The sequence below is a fragment of the Nycticebus coucang genome, chromosome 5, assembly GCF_027406575.1.
Source record: "Nycticebus coucang isolate mNycCou1 chromosome 5, mNycCou1.pri, whole genome shotgun sequence".
Lineage (NCBI taxonomy): Eukaryota > Metazoa > Chordata > Mammalia > Primates > Lorisidae > Nycticebus > Nycticebus coucang.
Genome location: NC_069784.1, coordinates 81616458 through 81634282, shown reverse-complemented (window position 1 = coordinate 81634282; position 17825 = coordinate 81616458). Strand labels below are relative to the sequence as shown.

At 34.3% G+C, this 17825-nt stretch overlaps 1 protein-coding gene across 6 annotated transcripts in view; it reads left to right on the top strand.

Moving 5' to 3' along the window:
• The window catches only part of HACE1 (HECT domain and ankyrin repeat containing E3 ubiquitin protein ligase 1), a 129587-nt gene that overhangs the window by 44564 nt on the left and 67198 nt on the right, over positions 1 to 17825 (top strand). For 5 of the 6 annotated variants that reach the window (XR_008380169.1, XM_053591532.1, XM_053591531.1 and 2 more), the window contains 4 exons: positions 8818 to 8900; positions 14375 to 14471; positions 14647 to 14748; positions 15377 to 15483. Coding sequence is in view for 5 of the 6 variants with exons in the window: in XM_053591532.1 (XP_053447507.1) it covers positions 8818 to 8900; positions 14375 to 14471; positions 14647 to 14748; positions 15377 to 15483 (389 nt within the window). In the remaining variant the exon portion in view is untranslated. The remainder of the gene's footprint in view (positions 1 to 8817; positions 8901 to 14374; positions 14472 to 14646; positions 14749 to 15376; positions 15484 to 17825) is intronic. The other variant, XM_053591534.1, reaches the window with a different exon arrangement.

The following is a 17825-nucleotide window of genomic DNA, read 5'->3' as shown; positions in this document are numbered from 1 at the left end:
ATCACCTCAGCCCAGGAGATGGAGGTTGCTGTGAGCTGTGATGCCACGGAACTGTACTAAGGGCAACTTACTGAGATGCTGTCTCAAAAAAAAAAAAAAAATGATGAGGTGAAGGAAATGATCATAACTCTGTAATAATTTTATTTTATATAAGTTTCTTTAGATCAGCTATTATACTATATTATTAGCTGTGTAATACCAGAATTATGGTTTATCTTTGGATATTGATTTAAAAGAAATCATTTCAGAGTTTGGTTATTCAGCAAGATTATTATGTAGTCTTTGGCGACTTTTTCTTCCCCTGCCCTTATCTGTCTCATAAACTGTATTTTATGTTGTAATGATAAAAATCAAGAAAGTGTTGTGAATTCTTTGGAAGACAATAATATGTATTGCTAACATATACTGTTACTACTGTTATTAATATGCATAATGTGGTTCTGTAAAAGTATAAAGATCAATATTTGGACCCATTATTCATTTACTTTTGTGCAAGAAGATAGGTCCAGTGTAATGTTTGATTTTTCATTTCAACTTTAGACGATGTAGTAAAGCCTAACATTATTTTGTGTAGTATAATTGACTCAAAGTTTTTTTGGTCATAAATTGAACTTACTTTTCGGCAACTTTTCTTTGTTATTAGATATGTAAATGTGTTGAATTGCCTGCCACAAATGATAACTATCTTCTTTGGATAACTTGGATTTAGAAGCCTTAGGGAAATGTCAAATAATTCAATCTAAATTTATATAAGTTAGATTATATAGCAGGATTAGATTAGGAACTAATCTGTAATTCATTTAAAATGAAATTTTTATCAGAATAAAGTTTACTTTCCTAAATTTATATAATTAAATATGAAGCTTCACAAACAGTATAAAATGATAGTTGAATCCTTGTTAGAATAGATTTAACCTCCTGAAACTAAAAGCAGTTGTTTGACATTGGTGTAATAGGTTATCTTTGATAGAACTGACTGCATTTTTTACTGAAATTGTAGACTTGTTAAGGAACATTGCTCACCCACATTCAGTCAGCTCTCTTGATATCTTTAGCCAGCTTCCAAGCTTTTCATCCAGAGTGTTACCGGACAGCCTTGCAAATTTAATTGAAAGCTTTTGCAAAACATTAATCGGATTCAGCCTTGAGGCACCAAGGTAGGTAGAATAACATTTCAGAATGTATTTTTAGGTTCAGAGTAATTTTATTTATTTTTATGCTGGAATTCTGCTTTAATCACTTATGGGAAATTGGAGCAAATAATAGAAAGTTTTCTTCTCACTGTTCTTTCTCTAACACCAGTGGATAATAATGGTTTTTGCTAGATACTGCTTAAGGGTTCAAAGTCTCAATTGGTTAAGGTGGACAGGCTTCTAGAGAAGAGCTGTGTAAACTGGTCACTGGATTAGTGAGTTGGTAGTTTTTCTCAGGTGAATAAATTGTTTGGGCATTGCCGTAAGTTATGTCATCAAAATTATTTTTAATAAAAATTAAAATAAGTATCCTTTTTTATTGTTTGGTCTCCTTTTAGCAAATGATTACATACCACAGCTTTGACTTTTACTTGTACTTTTATTATTGAATATCTATTCCTTTTTATTTTTATTTTTATTTTTTTATTGTTGCAGTTTGGCCAGGATTGGGTTTGAACTCACCACCCTCAGTATGTGGGGCCAGCACCCTACTCACTGAGCCACAGGCATTACCCCTATTCCTTTTTATTTTGATCAGTGTTGATTTAAGAGTTGACATTGATAAAGTAGAGCCTTGGATTTCTTTCTTTGTAATTTATCAGTGTATTGGGCACAGGTGGTCTTGGTTAGTCACTGCCTTCAATTAAATGACTTTGTTGTACATTAGTTTTCCATCCAGGATATTGTTTTATCACTTGAAAGGTTACCAAGTCTCAAATGTGTTGTTTCTTCTTAAAGGTCTCTTAAAGGCCATGTGCAAATCCCCTGTGCTTTTCTTTCTAGGTTCCTCCTCAGCAATTTCTTATTCCATAAGGAGGAAGGAGCCACATTCTATACAATCAAGGACTAGTAGAATAGTTTTTATTTTTTTATGGTGATGGAGAGAGTAGTTGGACAAGGAATTTGAAATTTATATTTTTCAAAACGGGTATTTGCTGATCTAATTTTAGGCACAGAACGGTTTCAGGTCAGCCCTTTATGTAATATTAATTAAAAAATAGGTAATCAGTTACTAGTCATAGATATTTATGTTGCTATACTTTCACATGTTAACATTTAATACATTGTAAGCAACTGGGCTTAATTTTTGCAAGTGAATGAGAAGCCTTAAAATTTTGCAAACAGGAGAAATTATCATCAGTGCAAATCACAGTTATGCTGTTTGGACTTCACTGTTTATTGTTAATGCATAAGTTTTGCACATATTGTTCATGCACAGATGTTATTTGTGTATAGGGTTTTAGGGGTAAGAAATTTGCTAAAATAAATGGAATCCAAATCATAGAGAATTCCTTGTTTATTTTTCTACACAGCACTGATTACTATCTAAGTATATTGCATATTTTGTTTATATTTTGCCTTTTGGTCTTCCATTTCCATTGTAATGCACACTGTGAAGGCAAGTGTTTTTGTCTGTTTTATTCATTGTTGTAGCTCTAGTAGCGTTTAGCACATAGTAGACGTGAAATTTTTGTTAAAAGGTGGAATGCACCCCCTCAAAGGCAGTGTCATTTTGACTGCTATTTCCTGCAGTTTCTGTTGCATTTTTCAATGTCCCTTTTTTCCTTTGTAACTTTAGTTGGAGTGTGTATTGATAGTGCTGATTCATATAAAAGGTTGTACCTAATTTGTTTGTATCTATTGCTGAAAATCTCTACTTTTGAGAATTTTTAGAGATTCTAAAAGTTGAATCCAGAATTTTTTTCTCTTTAATTATGTTGTTCTTCATGTTTTGTTATAATCTAAAATCCTGAAGTAGTGTTGTTTCTTCAAGAGCTTATGTGGAGCAATGTTTTTCCTCCACATGAGTTTTTCCCTTTGTATACCATAAGCAGTTTTTACATAGTTGAAAACACTTGTTTTTCTGTGAGTGCTTTTGAAGAGTGTATACTGAGTCTTGAAACTCTGTTGTTAAAACTCTAGTTGTTAAGGCCAGGCAATAAATACCTCATTACAGTTTGATAAAGCTGTTAATCCTTCATGGTATTTCACATTGACAACATATGTATATTGTTAGCAAGAGATTAGACCTTTGCTTTACCTTTGAAATATTATTACTCTGGATTATCTAGGAGCGTGAATCCTTTTTGCCTATGTCCAATTGAGAGTGTAGTAAGGGACCCAGGAGGGCTCAATGGGAACTGCCAGAAAGGTGGTGTGGGTTGGATAAGTGTTTCAGCCTTCGTGCCTCTGGTCCAATACCAGGCAGACCTGGTTTATTTTCCTTACCATTCATCACCATGCAGTCTGCTAATTGTCGAGGTGAGTACTTCTTAGGTTCTTTCTGTCCTTGAATCATCTTTACTTGCCCCCCCCCACCCTGAGAAATGACTGGAGGTTTTTCTTTACACTGTGATTAAAGTTGTCTGTGACTTTCTAGCTCCTTCTCCTATTATGCCATTTAATCAATAATTGACTGAATCCTGCATTATCTTTTCCCTTCCTGTTTTAGAGCTTTTATAATAAGAAACTAGCAAGCACATTTTTTTTTTTAAACCACAAATATTGATGTCTTTGTACTCATTTTAGTGCTTGTTGTAAGGTAGTTTTTTATTCTTAATGTCTAAACCTTTATACATTTTAACCCTTACTCTAAGGGTACTAGATTTTTCTGTTTTTCTTTGGGCAACATTTTATCTGCAAGTGAAGCTATTTAAAGCTTTTAAAAAGTATATGTTTCTTTTAATAGTTGCGTATTTTGAGGCTCTAAGCAGAAAGCTTTCTGAATGGAAAATAAAATGCTGGAACAAGTTATTTCCACTTTCTTAATCAAGTGTTTTTCTCTCTCATGAAATGATTTTTAATGTCTTTGTAGGATGTACAAGGGTATGACAGGAACATTTGACAGTTTGCATTGTAAATCATGGTTTCTTTGTTATTAGCTTGACGTTCGTCTTACCACTTCATTGAGAACAGTAGAGGAATGTGTTAGTCTAATGGCTCAGTTGTTTCTGTATTGTAAGCTCTGTAGTATAAATAAAAATACAGAAGTACTATAATAAGTATATGGCATTATTTAAAAACTAAACAAATAACTGTCTAGGCACTTGAGCATAAGTTTTTAATAGTTGTTTAGTAGGGAATTAGATTATTTTTGATTAATGTAGTTTATGAAGTCATGTCAGATTAGCTATAGTATGATTTAATTAATCTGAATTCAGGAAAATTAGAATGCCTACTTTTTGATAAATAGAATAGTGATTATGAACATAGGCTTAGGTTTTAATTCCTGTTTCATTGTTTATTTGCTAGGTGGGGTGCAAATTATTTGACCTCTTTGAGACTTAGTTTCTTGCTTATAAAATTGGAGAAAGAATATCACCTTTCACAGGAAACATTAAATGAAATGATAAATGCACAATGTCTGGGTACATATTAATGTTATTCATATTTTTATATCATTAGTATTAACTATATAGTTTATGTGAATACATGATATGTTGTTAAAAATTACTTTATTATAGCTCTCTCTGGATTGCTAAATTTTAATTGCATGTTAATATATATTTTCGGTGTGTTTGCCTTCATTTTTCCTGAGTCTTTTGAGAGAAGAATACTTACTTTCTATAATTTCTGGAACAGTAACGAATACTATAGCTACTATCCATCTCACTCCTGTTTTGGGACACAGCTTCCAGCTTAAGAATTAGAAAGGGGCCAGGCACAGTGGCTCTTGCCTGTAATCCTACCTAGCATTCTGGGAGGCTGAGGTCGGTGGATACCTTGAGTTCAGGAGTTCAAGACCAGCCTCAGCAAGAGTGAGACCCCATCTTACAAAAAAATAGAAAAAAAAATCCAACTAGCTGAGTGTTGTGGGCACCTGTAGTCCCAGCTACTTGGAAGGCTGAGGCAGGAGCATCGCTTGAGCCCAAGAATTTGAGGTGGCTGTTAAGTGTGATACCCTAGCACTCTGCCAGAGGTGACAAAGTAAGACTCTGTTGGGTGGTGCCCGTAACTCAGTGGGTAGGGTGCTGGCCACATACAGAGAGGCTGGCAGAACTGAACCTGGCCCGAGCCAGGTAAACAATGAGAACTGCAACAAAAATATAGCTGGGTGTTGTGGTGGGTGCCTGTGGTCCCAGCTACTAGGGAGGCTGAGGCAGGAGAATCACTTAAGCCCAAGAATTTGAGGTTGCTGTGAGCTGTGACTCCACAGCACTCTACCGAGGGCGACATAGTAAGACTCTGTCTCAAAAAGAAAAAAAAAGTAAGACTCTGTCTCAAAAAATAAAATAAAATCAGAGGAAAGCCATAATTTAAAGGTCCTAATAGGCCTTTTCTTATAAAATAGGCACCTAAATGCTTATTGTTTTTGTATTTGAAAACTGTACTTCACCACTTGTCTTCAGTTCAAAAGAATGATAGCTAATAATATAGTTTTATAGAACAAAATTTCTATTGTATTGATTTTAGAATTCATATTGCAAAAAAGTAAATTCAAGTAGTAATAATATGAATGCTATACTTAGAATATTTTATTTTTATCAAAATCTTTGTTTTTTCTTTTTTTATTGGGGAATCATTGAGGATACAGGGAGCTTGTGTTTGTTGGGTGAAGTCCCTCTGTTAATAGTGTCCCATCCCCAAGAGGTGTGTCACACATCATGGAAGAAATGGTAGTTCCTTAAACCATTATTGTTCTTTGTCAAGTCATAATCATCAGAGGCACCGATTTTTAACTTTTACTCTGGTATGTATTTTCAGATAATGAGCTTCTCTGGCTCATTCTCAATTTATGACATTTACATGTAACTTAATCATTTCTCGGTAAGTGAGGATTTATGTGTATAAGCTTTAGTTAGACAGTATTATTTGTATATATGCTTAAGTAAAATCTTCTTTCTGCTCAAGCAGTAATCTATAATAATATTTTCTTTCTAAGATGACTATTTTTCTTAAAGTTAATAATTGGCTTTGCTCAGTTTTCCTTGTATGAATTAGCAGTTCTTTCTCTATGTACCTATGAAATATCTCTTAGTATAGCTGAGTGCAGTGGTGTGTGCCTGTAGTCTCCTTGGGAGGTTGAGGTGGGAGAATTGCTTGAGCACAGTTCAAGATCAGCTTGGGCAGTATAGCAAGATCCCATCTCTAAAAAGAAAAAAGAAAAAAATCTTTCAGCATTTTCTACAAAGACAAACTTGTGAAATAATCTGTCAGGTCCATTTTTTTCCCCCTGTAAACCTGGGAATTTCTTAGTGTCTCTTCTGTGTTCAATTTTCAGTATTGTGGATTCCACATCTTCTATTTTGGTTTATTCTCTCATTTCGGAGGAGATATCCTTAAATAGCTTCTCGATGATTGGAAGTGCATTTTTTCTGAAATATTATGCAGTTAAACATGTTTTTAATTTACCATAATGATGTGGCTGCCTATAGAATTCTACATTTGAAATCATTTGCCCGACAGTTTTGACTTTTCCCTTTATTTTATTTTTTTAATTTCCCCTTTATTATTACTGTGTTTTTTGAGATAGAGTTTTACTCTATCGCCCTGGGTGGAGTGCTGTGGCATCATCATAGCTCACGGCAACCTCAGTCTCTTGGGTTCAAGAGATCCCCTTGCCTCAGTCTTCCTAGTAGCTGGACTGCAGGTGCCCACCATGACTAATTTTTGTTTTAGTAGAGACAAGGTGTTGCTCTTGGTCAGACTGGTTTTGAATTGGTGAGCTTAAGCAGTCTACCTACCTCATTCTCCTGGAGTGTTAGGATTACAGGCCTGAGCTACTGCATCTGGCCAGCTTTTCACTTTTTAGTTTTCACTGTTGCTGTTGAGAAGTTTAATGCCAACCTGATTTTTGTTTATCCCTGAAATCTTATATCCTTGGTATGATGAAATTTCCCTTTGATGTTTCTCTTATTGAAGGTCTTTTAATTTATTAGACGGGGCACTTGATGAGCCTTTAGTGCTGGGAAATTTTTTTTGGTATTTTTCTTGGTTTTTCCCCTTTGGTCTCTCAGCGTGATTTTCTTTGTCTCATTTTCTACAATATGTCTCCCTGGATTGATGCACTAATTTTATCTTCTTCCCTGCTTTCTACTTCTTTGTCTTTTCATTCTTTCTTTTTTGTAGAGTTCCTCAACACTGTCTCTTGCTCTTGATTGAGAAATACTGCTGTTGACCCATTGTCTTGAACTGGGCTAGGGGGCTCTGTAATGCTGTATCTACAGGACACTTCTCTGGTGCAGCCTCTAGAGTGGCCTGGCTGTTGAGTTTCTGGGAGACTAGTAGAATATGCAGCTGGCGTTTTCACTTAATGACTCCTCATCCTTGTTCTTACCCTGTGTTTTTTTTTGTCTGCAAGTCCAGAGCCTCCATGTTCACTTTGAGATTAAACATCTTCTATTTTTTGAGACATAGAGAGAGGAATAGTGACTAACTGTATGGGATAGAAGAAAGGATCCTAGAGGAGGGTTTATTTCATTTTTAGGCTTTCTACTATTCCTCCTGTTTTTAATTCTGTATAACCATCCCTGTCTGTCTTCTTGTTTAGCTTCTCATTGGGGTCTCTGAAGTTTCTTTAATCAGACCATTTCATATCATGTGTGCGTTTGTGCCCACACGTGGGTTTCTGTAGTGAGAATTTTGTTGCTTATTTTTGGAATCTGCATTTGCAGGCACTTAGACTTCAGTTTCTATTTGTTTGTCATCTTTCCAAAAGTTTGTGACTTTATCTACTATACCGTTGTCTTCTTTCTTACTATTCTTCGTGTGTGTGTGTGTGTGTGTATATAGTCCTACATTTTGCTGATGATGCACTATGTTTTAGAGCAGCCATGAAGATGAACAGGTGTGTTTAATCCAGAAGTAATATTAAACAGTACAATTCTAAAAACTAATATATATTTTACATGTGTTTTCTTTTTGTAGGAGAAACTCAAAGGAGGATCATAGAAATGATAACAGATCTTTTTTTAAGGTTTTCAGTTGGGTCCTTTCCTATCCCTAGTCATTAGATATATAGTTTTAAGATTTTATCTTAGCTTATTTTCTCTTAGTATAAGTCAAATGATTGGAGGAATAGAGGGGGGAAAATATATATGAATGACTATCAGAGAAGCTGAGCCAATATTGTTTACTGTTATTAGCAAAAGGGCTTCTTAGACTTTTAATATCTTATACTTTAATAATTATCCTTTTAACTTTGGGAAAGTTACAGCTCTGGTACTTTATTTTTGTTTTAAAGGTAAAAAAACTTCTAGTTTTTAAATTCAACTAACCAGTTCATGAGATAGCCATATATATGTCTGTTTAGATTAAAACTAATTATAATTTAATGAAATAAAAAATTCAGTTCCTCAGTTGTACTAACCACATTTCAAGTGCTCAGTAACCACATGTGAACACTGATAGCCTGTGATATAGTGTTGCTCTAAAGCCTTCTCAGATTAACAGAATTTATTATACCTTGATAATTTCATATGTGTTGTGTAGTACCTGAGAGGCTTAGCAAGCTTACCAGAAAGTTGAATGTGTTCTGCCGTCGTAATTGTCCAGTGCCCACTCAGTTCCTATTTAAAGCTTTAAGTTGTAGGAAGAACTTTTCTTATGTGAATTAAAATTTGTGTTAACTGTGTCTTCTGCTTGACTTCTCTGACTCTACTTTTAATTGTTTCTTTTTCCTCAGACAGTGCAATGCTTGCTAGACAGTGGTGCTGATATTAACAGACCAAATGTATCAGGAGCCACTCCACTGTACTTTGCTTGCAGGTATGATATTATATGTTTCCAGTGCTCCCATTAAAGAATATTGTATATCCACTGTATTTCCAGACACAAACATTTCTGTATACTTTCTAAAGCTCTGAATACTGTGCTCTCTTTTAAGGTGAAATATATAGCATTCATGATTCTGTTACTTAACTGCATGAAGAAAAGTATTTTCTATTTCATTTAATTATCAATGTGTTTATGTTACAGGTGAGAACTTTAGATTTACTTGGTTATTTCCATTTTAGACTGATTACTTATTAATAAAAGATGAAGCAATAATCTACTAATTCCCATAGTTCACTTTACTAAGTAACCAGGCTAGTTCCAGTGGAATAGACTGTTGAAATATGTCTTGGTCCAGAGCCATATCTTTGCTTTCTCTGCATCTATAACTTAAAAAAATTATTGAATCAGTCTTTTTAGATAAGTTATGCATTAAGTTATTTTTGTACTTGTGTCTTGGTTCATTTTCTTGAAGAATACATAATGTTCATATAATTAGCAAATATTTAGTTAGTGCTCAATGAGTACCATACATTGTTACAGGCATTAGTGATACAGTAATAAAGAAACCTCAGGCCCTAAGGAGCTAACAGTTTAATTGTACACATGCAGTCACGCTTGCACCCATGTATCATATGTTACATAAATGTAGTTTGCAGTTCAGAAAATACTATAATGATTGCTTCTTTTGGTTTAAATTATATGAATTGTAATATTTGTTTAGGCTTTTATATGCAGGTATAGAGCTTTCTAGAAAGTTTTTCTTTTTTTTGTTTTATATAATTTTTTCTGAAGTTTGTTTTATACTGAAAGACCGTTTTTCTTCTTTAGCTTCTCATTTGGGGTCTCTGATATTATTTTGATGAGACCAATTCATACATCTATTGAACAACCTTATATTAGAATATTAAGGACTTTTGGATCTTTAGTTCTGGATCATATCTGAATCTAGTCATTTTCTTATATTAATGCTTAGGATTTGGTTGCTTGATTAGAAAAGCAGTTTTTTCCATAGTGTCCTGAATTTATAAATAATATCATTGAAGTCATTCTGTCTTGAGGGGTTATCTTCAGATCAGAGCTTTCCTTGAAGTTCCATATATGAATGTCTGTCTGCATGATTTGCATCATCACTTAGAAGTATCGTTAAGTTTTCAGGTATTAACAGGTCTAAAATACAGCTTCAGATTTTCCTCATCCAACCTTTCTTCTAATTTTTCTCACTTTAATCAATGGAGCCCTTACCCCCTCCATTTTAAAGTAGAAACCAGATTGTTTTCTCTCTCTCTCTGGCTCTCAACTTGGAATTTATTAGCGAGTTGCATAAATTCCACCTTTACAATATGGTCTGAACCTTTGCTTCTCTCCAACTCACTGAAACCACCTTAGAGTTTGCCTAGAGCACGGCAGTAACCCTCAGCTAGTCCCCTTCATTTCCTCTGTTGCTTCCCTGCAATCAGTTCTTTCCTTAGCAAAGTGATCCTTTTTAAAAAATGAGTTAGCTCTTGTCACTTTGTGTTTAAAACCTGTATTTAAAAATTTTCAGTGCCTCTTCGTTACATTTCAGATATAATCCAAAGTCTGCCTTGGCCTGTGAGATATGCGAGGTCTGACTCCTGCTCAGCTCACTGTGCTTTTCCCATATTAGTTCTCCACGAATTCCCTAGGTGCAACCAATATCTTTCCAGCAGACATTTCTACTTATGTTTGTTTTGACTGAAATGCTCTTCCTTAGGTTTTTTACATGCTGACTCCTTTCTATTCTTCATGTTACTGCTTTTTAGGAAGGTAATTCCTGACCAATTGACTAGTCTTGTCTCTATGTTTTCTATCACAGCATTACAGTAATTCCCTTCTTAGCATTTTGTATTTTGTAATTGTTTATTTACTTGGTTATAGTCTGCCTTTCCTATAGTGACTGAAAGCAAAATTTGTTTTTTATTGTCCATAGTGTAGTACAGTGTAGATGTTTTATTTATTTATTTTATTATTATTTTTTATTGAGTCAGAGTCTCACTTTTTCACCTTCGGTACATGGCTGTGGCATCACGGCTCACAGCAGCCTCAAACTCTTGGGCTCAAGTGATTCTCTTGCCTTAGCCTCCTGAGTTGCTGGGACTGCAGGCGCTTACCACAGTGTCCGGCTATTTTTTGTTTGTTTGTTCAGCAGGCCCACGCTGGGTTTGAACCCACCAGCCCCGGTGCATGTGGCTGGCGCCCTAATCACTAAGCTATGGGAGCCCAGCCTTCGGAGATGTTTTTGAGTGAACGAGTCAATATGAAAAATACCTTATGTAAAACAATGCCAATTGTAATAATTTTAAAAATATAGGTGTGCTAGTGTTGTATAGAACTGGAATATTCCTATAGTTAATCTGAGCATAGGGATGTGGTAAAAGGACATTTTAGAAGTACTTTCTGCTAGTACTGTATTCCTGTCATTTAGTTTTTAATTAGCAAACATTATATTTTTTTCAACAAATATGATTAAGCAAATCTGTGATGAGACATGAAACCAGAAAATAATTTTTTGCAACAGAGTCTCACTTTATTGCCCTGGGTAGAGTGCCATGGCATCATAGTTCAGAGCAACTTCAGTCTCTTGGGCTCAAGCAATCCTCTTGCCTCAGCCTCCCAAGTAGGTGTGACTATAGGCATCTACCATAATGCCCAGCTATTTTTACAGATGGAGTCTCACTCTTGCTCAGGCTGGTCTCAAACTCCTGAGCAATCCATCCCTGCTTGGCCTTCCAGAGTGCTGGGATTACAGACATGAGCCATTGTTCCTGGCCTTCAGAAGATAAATTTATCATTGTTAGAAAGATGGTAAATATGGAATATGGTTCATCTGTAGGCAGATTTTTAATTCTGCTTGTGATTTCTAGACATAGGTATAAAATAAAAATATAAACTATTTCAAATGTATTGTCTCTGATAAACAAAAAGGAAAGGAATGTGGGAAATAGACCAAGTTAACCCTACAGATAAATTACAGAGTTCTAAGCTAAAAGGCTAAATTGAAATATAAGTTTTTATTGAGAAATATTACTCGATAAATCATATATCAGCTACTGAAACTATTTTCTTTTTATTTGAATTTTACAATTAAATTTAAATGATATTGAGATATAGGGGAAAGAGTCTAGATTTGATTTTATGTTATGTTATTTTATTTTTTGAGAGAGTCTCACTATGTCTCCCTTGGTAGAGTGCTGGGAGTCACAGATCACAGCAATCTCAAACTCTTTGGGCTTAAGTGGTTCTCTTGCCTCAGTCTCCCAAGTAGCTGGGACTACAGGCACCCACCACAACACCCAGCTATTTTTTGGTTGCAGTTGTCATTGTTGTTTAGCAGGCCTGGGCTGGGCTTGAACCTGCCAGCCCCGGTGTATGTGGCTGGCACCCTAACCACTGAGCTACGGGTGCCGAGCCAAGAGTCTAGATTTTAGAGGCAGGGTTAATCCCACTACCAAAGCTGTGGAACTTTTCTTTTTTAATTTTTTTGTTTCATTTTGTTTTGAGACAGAGTCTTGGTCTGTCACCCTGAGGTTAAGTCCTGTGGCACCATCATAACTTGGAGCAATCTCAAACTCTTTGGCGCAAGAGATCCTCATGCCTCAGCTTCCCAAGTTGCTGGGACTATAGGCACCTGCAACAATGCCCAGCTAAGTTTTTCTGTTTTAGTAGAGAAGGGGTGTCGCTCTTGCTTATGCTGGTCTTGACCTCCTGAGCTCAAGTGATCCACCTGTGTTGGCCTCCCAGCGTGCTGGGATTATAGGCTTGAGCACACCTGGCAAAGCTGTGGAACTTCAGTCAGGTATCTTGACCTCTGAAGCTTTTTTTGTGAAATGGAAATGCTTATATCTCCCATGTGGGACTTTACTGAGAATGTATGAGATGGCTTAGGTAAAGCAGCCTGCAGGGGACTTGGTACTTAGTAGTTTGTAACTGCTCTCATTAAGCTCTAGCACACTTGTCTTTTCCTCAGTGAAGCATAAAGTTGTATTGTCCTCATTTCATTTCTTTATTTCTGCAGGTTTTTTTCCCTAAGAAACATGATTTATGTATTGTGCAGATGTTTTCTTTTTGTATTACTTCTTTTCTAATTCTGAGCACTGTTTAATAATACAGTGCTTTTGTGAATGAGTCATTTTCAGACTGATTTTGACCTAAAATTATGACAGAAAGTGTTTTCCAGTCACTTTTCTTCTTTGAGTACTTTGGACAGGACATTATAAATCATGTAACTCCCAGACTCATGGTTTTTGTTGATGTAAAAAGAAAAAGGCATGCATTTATTCTTTTTTACCCTGCCATCTTCGTATACCTTTTATTTTTAGGTTTTTTAATATGGCTGCTACAAATTCTTCAGATCCTTAAAATTATTGATTTGTTTTATATTCAGTCATAATGCTGTCCGCTTCCTCAACTGGGCTCTTCAAATAAAGATTTGGATGTATAATGATTTTCAGATACTTCTGTAACTGTAAATAACTTTTATTCCGTTAGGAAAACCAAGGGTTTAGTGGGGTTGTACACATACAGTAAACTAGTGAGATGTTTATGGACTTTTTAGAGGTTTCTAACAGAGTCAGAAAGGGCTGAGATTCAAAACATGGATTTGTGGCTACTGCCAAGCAACTCCTTTCAGTTAGAGAACTCAACACCAAAGTGCTGTATAAAGTGTAAAACAGCCCTTAAACTCAAAATTGTCAACTTTTAAAGAGTAAGTAAAGTGTTTTAGAAAATATGGTCTGTTTCATAAGCAGTTCAAAAAAATATTGCAACTTTATGTACTTTGGTGAAGTTCTCAGATTCATAAGGCTGAAAGATCCCAAAGTTAGGAGGCTACAAATATTTGAGAAATTAGTTCTAAGTGCTTTAGAAGCCACTACAAGTTTCTTGTATATTAAATCTTTGCCAGTATCTTAGTTTCCATAAAATACATTGGCATTTTATTGAAGAGAGTATTACTACAATCAATATAAAAATAGCTTCAGTTGTAAAGAATGATAATTTATTGAGTATGTTTTTGCAGTTATTTGAACTGAAAAATCCTTTTTGCAACAAACACTCTGAGCAGTCTGAAATAGGATGGTCCTAATCTGTTGTGTGGTAGGAAGGACAGGCTAGAGTTGAGAAAGGGATTAGGAAGTGAGTGGAAGGAAAACATAAAGCAGAAGCCTGAGTGGTAGTTACTTATCCTAAAATATTGTGACTTATTATGAATAATGTGACCCAAGTTCAGTTCAAGGTTTAATAGGTCACTTTCTTATCCACATGCTGAAAATATCACTTAACATTGAGAAAATTTTCCTGATTGTTGAGGATGTAGTTTAGATCTTCCTAATTACTTAATTATTTGAATTGTTGACCTTCCAGTGATTCATATTAACCATCCATAATTCATAGAGAAAGACCATAAATTAGAAAGATTATATTTTTAATTTGTTTCTATTTCTATATAGTCATGGTCAGAGAGATACAGCACAGATTCTTCTGTTACGAGGAGCCAAATATTTGCCAGATAAAAATGGAGTAACCCCTCTGGATTTATGTGTACAGGTATTTTTAATATACATATTCTGAACCCTTTATCTTTATAATAGAAACTGAGAATGGTAAAATTATTTTGTTTTTCAATGAAAGGGTAGGTGCAGAGATTTTTATTCTGTGACTAATAGGACTTTTAAAAGAGACTTTGTTTTTAAACCTGGATAACTTTAAGTCTTGTTTTTAGGGTGGATATGGAGAGACATGTGAAGTATTAATTCAGTATCACCCTAGGCTTTTCCAGACTATTATTCAAATGACACAGAATGAAGACCTCCGAGAAAACATGGTAATGGCGAGTGGCTTATAAATGAATAAACTTTATTCATGCTTAGTATATACGATGTTTTACAAATGTGCTCAGTGATTCCATTTATTATTATAAATATTTTAGTAATTTGAATTTGCTTATCTGCATTATAGGATCAGTATGAGTTATATAAACTTTGCGCTGATATTTGGCCCTATGAATGTTTTGTTCTCTGAGTCTTTGATCTCTCTTTAATATAACTGGAATATTCCCCAGGGAAAGAGGAAGAGAATCTGAGGATCAGTACCATGTTATGATTGGTAATCACTAGTTTACTGAGCTCTGTATTCATAACAGCTTTACCCTTAAAAAATTAGAATTTAAAATTCTGATCAGTTTTATAAGTTTGGAATTATATTTCCATAAATACTTGGTGTTTTTTTTTTTTTTTTTATTCTGTCTGTATGTTTCATTTTTTACTGGGTGATTTTGAGCAAAGATTTAATTCATCAATATATTAGTTTTTAAATTTATGCAAGGCAGAATAACTGTAAAGGACTTCAGCTAATTGGCTTCAAGATTCTTATTAAACTTTGGTACTTAATGTCTGGTTAAAATTTAATGGATTACTTTGTAATCTTTTTTTTTCCCCTGGTGAAAAATTTAGTTACGGCAAGTTCTGGAACATTTGTCACAGCAAAGTGAGAGCCAATACCTAAAGATTCTAACAAGCCTTGCTGAAGTTGCTACAACAAATGGTCATAAACTGCTTAGGTAAGTGTTTCAGAATAAAAGCAAATCAATAGGTAGCATTATCTTTCAGCTTCATCTCCTGAAAAGTTCGTTCTGTGGGATGCTTTTTGTCAGTGGTTAAGATGTTATAAAAATTTGCTGACTTTCCCTGGTTTATTTTGTTTAAAAGGAGACTTTAATCTCTGTAAAGAGGCTAAAAATAGGGTATACTCTAAATGAATTTGGGCATATGTGCCTAGAATTTTATGAAATGACTGTTTAGACTAATCACATTAAGTAAATGTACATGCAGAAGAATCAAGGAAGTTCAGGAATCTTGATCACTTATTTAAAAATCTAGGTATAAGTTGATGTTTACCTGTTCAGTATATCCTCGTGATTCAATACATTTTCTCCCTGACCTGTCCCCCTCCCTTCAGTTGTTTATTCTTTCCAAAAGATTCTCTGGTTTTAATGGCTTATCATTAAAATTAATGTTAAGTTAATGTAAATGTTAAGTAAATGTAAAGTTAATTCCTTCCATTAAGTTAAAGGAAGTTTTACATTACTTGAGTTTTAATATATTGCATTTTCTTGCAGCTATATTTCTTTCTGTGTGATTAGTCACTCCAACTTAGGAGTAAGCAGCCATTGAGAAATGGTTAATGTATTGTTACTTTTTAGCTTACAGATTTGACCCCTTTCTAATATGGATGATTTCCCTTTTGTATTATTCTTTTTACTAATCACTTCTTTTCTTAATACATTGGCAGGTCATGATCTTTTCCCATCTTTGTAGTTGCAGCTGAACTTTTTCCTTCCAGCACCATAGTACTTTTGTCAATTCCCTGCATTATCAAATTTGTAACGTTAACCCTTTGTTTAGGGACTTGTATATTTCAGAATCACATTCTGTACTACTTAAAAGGCCCTTTGCTAGGTCCCTTACATTTCATGGCACCAAGAGCACCTTCTTGTGTTCTTTTAACCATTTAGTCTGTTTTCAGCAATTCTGTATTTCATTTGCTCCTTTAAAACTTTATTTTTACTTTTGAGACTACTTCTAGACTTTGTCTTAAAAGGTTCATTGAATTCCAGCTTTCCATAATGCTTTGCTTTTATTTAGTCATTCTCAGTAATCCTTTTACTTGATGAAGCCTTTCTAAGATTCAGACATGCTAATTAAAAGCATGGGCTCTGGAGTCAGCCAGACTCAGGCTTAAATCCAGACATCATTTACTGTGTGATCTTAGGAACTGACTGGCGTTTCCCTTCATCATCCACTTGTCCATCTAATATGTATTTTTGATTGCTTGCTATCCACCAGGCCATCCCTATGGTGTTTGTGAATAAAACAGACATGATCTCTTCCTATGTTAAATTTACAGTATAATCAGGTTTTTATTGGATTTTTGTTCCATTTTATTGGCAAATAATAGTATCTTAATTAGTTGTTGTGAGAATAAAAAAAGATGCTATAAAATGCCAAGCAAAGTGCCTGGACACATCATTGCAAGGTAATGATGGTTATGTAAGTGGAAAAAGATGGAGATGATGATTATTTTAAATAATCTTATAATATCAATTAACCTGTTTTTCTACATTAGAAGACTTGTTTTTTCTTCTTACATCTTGGATCTGTTGTCTGCACTTTCATGGTATTTGCAAACAATTTATATTTTATTATATCTTTTTTTTTTAAGTATACCTTTATCAACTATTAAGCAGGTACTAAGCTAGGGAACATTCAAATACATTATTTCATTTAAAACTCACAATAATTTTGTGATTTAGATGTTACCTCTATTTTACATTAAAAAAATTGAAGTTAAATGATTTTCCACGCTAGTAAATAAGTCAGGATTCATATCCTCACTAATAAAGAGCAGATTCTAACTTCTGATCTATTCCTAAATATAATAAAATTTGTGGAACGAAAGAAATAGGGTAGGAGAAAGGGATTCATGGCCAAAATGTTTTAAAACTGCTCTGCTAAACTGTACTGTTTCACCACTTATGATACTACCTTTCAAATGCTTTATAGAATCTGTAACTATTGCCATTTTTGGCCTGTAAATTATCTCTTTGTTGGGATTTGTGATGAATATCAGTTATTAGTATTATGTTAGAATTTGTTTTATTGTTACCCTGCTAAATTCTTAGGAGGATCTTAAATACAAATTATTTTTCCCTGTTACTTTATAAACAAAAATAATGATATTTTTGCAGATTTGCTTACTTGTGAATTATTTCTTACTTCAAAATATGGGGTAATTTTTGCCATCTATTTTAATAAAGAAAAAATTCTAACTATATATTAATTTGACTAAGATGTTATTCAGATACTGTTGGGAAAAGTGGTTCTAAAGATAATAAATATTTAC